This window comes from Oncorhynchus nerka, linkage group LG9b, assembly GCF_034236695.1.
Source record: "Oncorhynchus nerka isolate Pitt River linkage group LG9b, Oner_Uvic_2.0, whole genome shotgun sequence".
Classification (NCBI taxonomy): Eukaryota; Metazoa; Chordata; class Actinopteri; order Salmoniformes; family Salmonidae; genus Oncorhynchus; species Oncorhynchus nerka.
The window spans coordinates 5,035,154-5,042,095 of NC_088424.1; the positions used below are offsets into that span (position 1 = coordinate 5,035,154).

The following is a 6,942-nucleotide window of genomic DNA, read 5'->3' on the forward strand; positions in this document are numbered from 1 at the left end:
ATGTGATATTTCCGAGACGTTCTTATTTGCATTGTCACATTGACAAATGATACCAAAAGACGCACTCGTGTTTTCATAACACATTCCTTTATTTCTATGTCACATAAAGCTCTGCAGTTTACAAAGACAAATGTTGATAACGGTCCTGAGGACTTGTAGCTTGAGAGCTGGCGTATTTACAGCTTGTTGGCCTGAGACAAAAAGCAGACAAAACAAATACGGTAGAAAGTGCTGACGTAGGACTTTGTGGTAATGAACTGAATAGACAAAAAAAAAAACTTAGTGTAAGGCACCTTAAATACATTGCATATGTACCCGTGTCGGATAATATATTATTTTGACCAAATGACAGACGCAAATAACAAACTTTCACTAGGTAGAAAGACAAAAGCGGCTGGTACCTTAGTAATTACAGACATACTCTGCCAGCAGAGGGTAATCTGGATAGATATTACATTATATATATATATATATATATATGTATTCACAATATACAAGATATAAGAAACTACAAAGAACTGGATAATAAATTAGCTTATCTTCAGCTGAACATGCCCCAATATACTTTATCTATAATATAATTGTACCCCATGTAACAGTGTTTCTCATTCTCTAACAGTTTTGAGTGTCTTCTAAAAGAACACTGTCCTTCAATTGAAAACATTCAGCAAAAAAGTATTACACGATATAAGAATTCATATTCCAAAACTATAATTTTCTAAATGTACATTCCATCAGTACGTACCGGACTTCTATACAAACATAATGTAGAATGTCTATGAATTATACAATATGGTTCTATGTTCACATTTGGAGGGAAGCCATCTGCCATTTGCCAACAAACACAACAATCTCTGACAGTGTGGTACTAAGACGCTATGATGTGTTACTACAACCGTAAGACGCTATGATGTGTTACTACAACCGTAAGACGCTATGATGTGTTACTACAACCGTAAGACGGTTGTTTGCCAATCAAACTCCATCTTCCCAGTGTCCATTTAGCAGGCCTTGGCCAAGCCAACGAGCATGTCCGTGTTCGCCCGGCGGTACTGAGCCTTGGTGTTAGTGACCGCGCCGTGCTTCTGCCGGAGATGCAGCCTCAACTGGCTCTTGTGGCGAAAGTGGAGGTCACATTTTTCGCACTGAGGAAGAAAAGAATGGAACGCAATGAGTCACTAATTCAATCAAACTGTCTGTCAACGGGTTCATTCATGCATTCAATGAAGGGTTAGCGGGAGGACAGAGGCTATAGCCAATATTCATTTAAGCTGATGCCCTGGCTTGTATATAGCGATACTCTGCTTATGCTATTGATAGACAGTCACAGGAAGCCAGGAAGGGATTGAGGAAGTGGACCAGTCCCAATTTAGCCGATACACACTGGGTCAAGTGAACGGAAAGATAAGGTGTTTACATGGTAGGGCTTTTCTCCTGTGTGGATGCGCAAGTGGCTCTTGAGGGTCTGAAGATGGCGGAAGTGTGTCCCACAGATCTCACAGGGATACGGCTTCTCCCCCGTATGTATCAGCACGTGGGCGCGGAGGTGCGCGACCTAGGAAGAAAATCCATAAGATACTTTAGATTTGTCGGAGATAAATTCAAGTAAATATAAAATAATATAATTACAATAACACATACAGTTTTGGACATAGCTGTTCTTCATGAGTGAATCACAGTTCATAGCGGTTTCCTCACCTGTATGAAGCGAGAGCCACACGTTTCACACTTGTATGGCTTTTCTCCTGAGTGGATTCGGGTGTGGGTCTTGAGGTTGGCCGGCCGGTTGAACTGAGCACCGCAGATGTTACAGCGGTACGGTTTCTCGCCTGGATTGCAAGAAGTATTTTTTTAAAAAACATGAAACACTGATACCATTCCAGGACCTTGTATGTGCGCTTGAGCACACAACACATTAGGAACTACTCTTTCCATGACAGACTGACCAGGTGAATCCTGGTGCATCGCACAGAGATGCACAAATACGATAAACCCTTGAAAATGGGCGATTCTCTCCTTTAAGATGTCTTACCGGTGTGGACAGTCTTGTGGCTGGCGAGGTTCCCTTTGTAACGGAAGGCAGCCTGGCACCGGTCACACTTGTATGGCTTGTCAGCATGGACCTGGAGCATGTGGCCTTTCAGGGAGTCCGCTTCCGCAAACTTTGAGTTGCAGAAGTTGCAACCATTCTCTACAACAGAAACATTGAGATTTAGTCAATGAAAAGTAGAACAGCATGAATGTAAATGTACTGCGTCAATGTTTATAGCACTGTCCCCACTAATTGAAGTACAGTACTCACCACCGCTTGAGTCGGAGTACTCAGAGTGCAGCTCATTGTCCTCCCCGCTGTAGGTGCCAGGGGAGCGGGGACACACCATCAGGTGCTGAGGGGCATCTGTACCACAGGAGGAGCATCTCAGTTGGTTAATGTTGTGATGGCTGGCCTGTGGGACAAGGATCTCTTCTCCGTGCACGTTGACCATCTCTGCAGCCTGCAGCTCCTTCATCGGTCCCTCTGATCCACTAGTCCTGTTAGAGCCCTGAGGAGTGGTGCAGTCCCCAGCCTCAGCGCTCCCTCCCTGGGCCTCATCATCGTCCTTCTCCCTGGAGGTCTGGTTCATCACGATGAACTTGTACTTCTTCCAGTTGCGGGCCTTGGGCTCCTGGGAGCAGCCAGAGGGCTGGGTCGCATTCCTGCTGCAGCCGCTGGACTCGGTGGGGGAGTTGGGCTGGCAGTCAGAGCGGAGGGGGCTCTGCGGGCTGCAGATCACACCTTTGCTGCAGCCTGGGGACAGGCTGAGGGAGTCTGGCTGGGGGGGCTGGATGCTGTCCTCCTCCATGGGGGAGGCCCCTCTGTGTTTAGGTCCCTGGAGCCCCATAAAGGGCCCCGACGGGCGGCTGGAGCAGGGGAGGGGGCGGAGGATCGTAACGGAGGAGGATGAGGACTGGGATGAAAGAGGGTGGTGGACGATGGTGGTGGCCTCTGTGCGATTCGCGGGAGAGAAGAGCTTCTGAGAGATGGAATCCCCTTTGTGGAGGTCACTGAAATTGAGGGCGTCTGGCAGCTTTCCAATGGGCATTGGGATGTGTTTTCCGTGGACGTGGTGGGAGCTACCCGAAGCATTGATACCAGTGAATACACTGGGGCAGTAGCTCCTCCGGTCTCTGAGGGGAGACATGGATGTGTGGCTGGGGCTGGTCGCCAACCCATCCAGAGCCCTGAAAGCAGGGAGGTCCTGAGAGAGACGCATCGGGCTAGTCAGTACCTCATCTCTCTGCAGAGTCACAGACTGCTCTCTAAAAGGACCAGGAAAGAAGGAGAAACACCCATTTAGTTCCAAACAGATACTATTCAGATGTGAATAAGTAAAAAAATAAAAAATAATAGGCCTGGAATATTCACAGACCCGACCAGGAAAAGTTCCAGGCACTAGGAGGCTACCAACCAAGTATAAATGGACGAGCAATTATGTAAATGTTGTTTGTACCTGGACTTGATGAACCTGCGGCAGGTGTCCACCACATGTTCCATCTGGAGGTATGACGCTGTGTTCATGGTAACCAAAACCAGGCTGTCCTTCAGGGTCAGGGTGGAGGTGTACATGAAGTCCAGCAGGATGGCAAAACCATCAGGGTCCACCGTGGGGTCCAGGCTGATGGCACTCAGGTTACTCTTCAGGGGGTCGGTGAATATGGAGTAAAAGAGTCCACTATAAAACGGGAAAAAATGTGAAAATCGCATGTTAGGATTGTGCCCTTTTCTCTCACAAATGGCAGTCGCATAGCACAAGAAGGACGTTTGGCCGAAAAACACGTAGTTGGGTCTTGAACGTACCTGCAGGCCACGAGGACTGCCCTGTGAGCGCAGAAGCGCTGACCGTCAATCTGGATTGTGACATCCGTCAGGATATTTCTACTGCGGAGGCGGTTGAAGTTGAGCAGAACATCACCAGCATGGCGGGTGAATTGAATGCAGCCATCTGCCAATGAGGCCATGATGTTAGAATCTGGAGAAACATGGAAAAATACAGTATTGATAAAGGACCATCCGCCAAGCTCGGACTGTGAGAGTTGCTGATTAACATAAACATAAAGTATGCAAAGCTCCTCTAGTCATATATTTGTCATATGTTATACGCTACATGACCAAAAGTATTTGGACAGCTGCTCGTAGAACATCTCTTTCCAAAATCATGGGCATTAATATGAAGTTTGTCCCCCCTTTCCTCTAGATGTTGCAACATTGCTGTGGGGACTTGCTTCCACAGCCACAAGAGCATTAGTGAGGTCGGGTAGTTAGGCCTGACTTGCACAGGGGCATTGTCATTCTGAAACAGGAAAGGGCCTTCCCCAAATTGTTGCCACAAAGTTGGAAGCAGAGAATCGTCTAGAATGTAATTGTATGCTGTAGCATTAATATTTCCCTTCACTGGAACTAAGGGGCCTAGCCCGAACCATGAAAAACATCCCCAGACCATTATTCCTCCTCCACCACACTTTGCAGTTGGCACTATGCATTGGGGCAGGTAGCATTCTCCTGGCATCCGCCAAACCCAGCCTGATGGACTGCCAAGTGGTGAAGCGTGATTCATCCACTGCTCCAGAGTCCACCACTCCAGCTGACACTTGGCATTGCACATGGTGATCTTAGGTTTGTGTGCGACTGCTCGGCCATGGAAGCCCATTTCATGAAGCTTCCGAGTGCTACGCTTCCTTTCTGTGAGCTTGTGTGGCCTACGACTTCACGGCTGAGCCGTTGTTGCTCCTAGAAGTTTCCACTTCACAATAACAGCTCTTACAGTTGACTAGGGCAGCTCTAGCAGGGCAGAAATTTGACAAACTGACTTGTTTTTAAGGTGGCATCCAATGATGGTGCCACGTTGAAAGTCACTGAGCTCTTCAGTAAGGCCATTCTACTGGCAATGTTTGTCTATAGAGATTGCATAGCGGTGTGCTCGATTTTATACATCTGTTAGCAACTGGAGTGGGTGAAATAGCAGAATCCACTAATTGGAAGGGGTGTCCACATACTTCTGTATATATAGTGTATATGAGGACATACTGTAGCATCATAATCCTATTACCATTGTAATCCTATTACCATTGAACTTGGTGTAGGCGGCACCATTTCAATGTCCAACGAAGTAAAAAGCATTGCTGGAAATGGGACCACGTCTGAGGGAGGCTACAGATCTAAAATACTATGTCAACTATAGCTAACTCCGAGGCATTGAACTCATGTTAATGACATACAAATAGTGACAAGCCATGACTGTTGTGGAAAAGTAGACTTTATACAGGCTACAGTAAACAAGTTAGGCCATTTGCTGGTACCCAAATATTACATATTGCTATTAGACTTACCATAGATATGATTAACCCTTACAATAAACGTACAAATAAAATATTTGTACATTTAGGAAGTATGACCTTTATTTCACTGCAAATATTTTACTATACATTACTTAAGAAACACTTTCATAAAATACACATTTAAACCCCGTTTCCTATTTGCTTTTGACCTATAGCCAAGCCCATAAATGCTGACGGCTCACGCTTGGAACATGTTTCGCATTTAGTACATTCCGTTTTGGGGTGCGCACAGATTAGGTTGCTTCTAAATACGCTTCCTGTTCTTCGATAGGCCTGTACGTGGAAAGCCAGCTTGTTTAACATATGACATTTAACACTGGTTATACCCAATTTATTTTAACTAGAAAAATAAACGAGAAAAATTGGAATACGGCAATGCGAATAATAGGTTGTGGGATTTTTAGGAGTTTCAAATGCATGTACCCACAGGACTACACATTGCACAGAGGCTCCCACTGTAAATGTGGTACAAAACGAGTAGGCAGTTATTGATAATAACGGTCCATTAAAACAAATCAAGAATGTATGCCTACATCAAAATATTGTTTGTTTTGTCTCAGCATTGAACGAAAAAGTATTCGACAGATCCTTAGTGGATATCTACCAGCGAAGTTAAACCAACATAAAGAGAGAGAAAAGTACAGTGCTCAAAGCTAAAATGTAGTACGCAGTGATCTAACAAGACAGACTCGCCCTGTTGTGCGAATGTTCTTGCTCTTAAGTTTACTGATATTTAACGACTATTAAAGATGCACTTTTTGATCATATCAAATTCATTTTATCCGGATTTTTTTTGTATAAATCCAAAACATTCTGACTATATAAACCCAAAAGTCATCTTTATTTACAGTAGTATAGGCTATAAAGGAACTGCACATTCTGCCTAATATATTATCTCTCGATAATATCTAGATATTCGATTAACCAACATGCTAAAAAAAGTGAGCATAATGTGGCAATACAGTTTCCCAATGACAGAATGGACCACGAACTTCCGACTGAATATCTGGCAAGCATGCTGCTTGAGCAGAGGAGATCCTAGACGATTTAACCATTAATCAAGTATAAACATCAGCAAGAAGTCTAGCAACTGCAGCCTAAGAGACCCTACTGTTCCCAAAACGAAAGAAAACATAAAACCATCCAAAGAATTTAAGTATTTCAAGTGTATCAATATCGGTCAATGAGCCACAACGAATGTCTACCACTACAAGCAACTTCTAGCGTTATACTGTAAAATAATGAGGGGGAAAAAATCACCTTATAAAACTTTCCTGGAAACTTCGTGCATCACCAGTTCTGAGAATCAAGTTCTAAGAAACTCAAGGGTTTAATTCTCGGAATTCTACCAGTGGGCCATACCATTTCAAAATCAGTGGGGAGGGTACATGGTGTTGTGTGTGTCTTTTTTATCGTCATTACACGACATATATTTGGATATTCTATTTAGACCGTAAATTAGAGACGATATACTATTGATTAAGTTTAAAAAATAAACGGTGACATGGATTTTTAACTATGACAACTATTTCATTCTTGCTCTATTATACCTCTTTAGTGTAACTG

General features: G+C 44.2%; 1 protein-coding gene across 2 annotated transcripts; it reads right to left on the reverse strand.

Moving 5' to 3' along the window:
* Positions 1-68: 68 nt before the first annotated feature.
* Positions 69-6,681, reverse strand: LOC115114157 (B-cell lymphoma 6 protein-like). Of its 2 annotated transcripts, XM_029642176.2 has the most exons (8): positions 6,637-6,681; positions 3,839-4,010; positions 3,492-3,713; positions 2,303-3,300; positions 2,033-2,191; positions 1,699-1,829; positions 1,418-1,555; positions 69-1,145 (listed from the first exon to the last, which is right to left on the reverse strand). In XM_029642176.2, exons 2-8 carry the CDS (start codon positions 3,997-3,999, stop codon positions 1,002-1,004), a joined length of 1,953 nt encoding a protein of 650 aa, XP_029498036.1. In that variant the 5' UTR covers positions 4,000-4,010; positions 6,637-6,681; the 3' UTR covers positions 69-1,001. The 2 variants fall into 2 exon arrangements, with proteins under 2 accessions (XP_029498036.1, XP_064869358.1); XM_065013286.1 differs by lacking the exon at positions 6,637-6,681 and having other exon boundaries at positions 3,839-6,600.
* Between the last annotated feature and the right edge of the window lie 261 nt (positions 6,682-6,942).

Excerpts from the sequence above, each read along its gene's own strand:
- LOC115114157 (XM_029642176.2), bottom strand. The coding sequence starts at position 3,999 with ATGGCCTCATTGGCAGATGGCTGCATTCAATTCACCCGCCATGCTGGT. Across the intron at positions 1,556-1,698 it reads GTGGCTCTCGCTTCATACAG|GTCGCGCACCTCCGCGCCCA; the intron begins GTGAGGAAACCG and ends TTTTCTTCCTAG. Across the intron at positions 1,146-1,417 it reads CAGGAGAAAAGCCCTACCAT|TGCGAAAAATGTGACCTCCA; the intron begins GTAAACACCTTA and ends TTTCTTCCTCAG.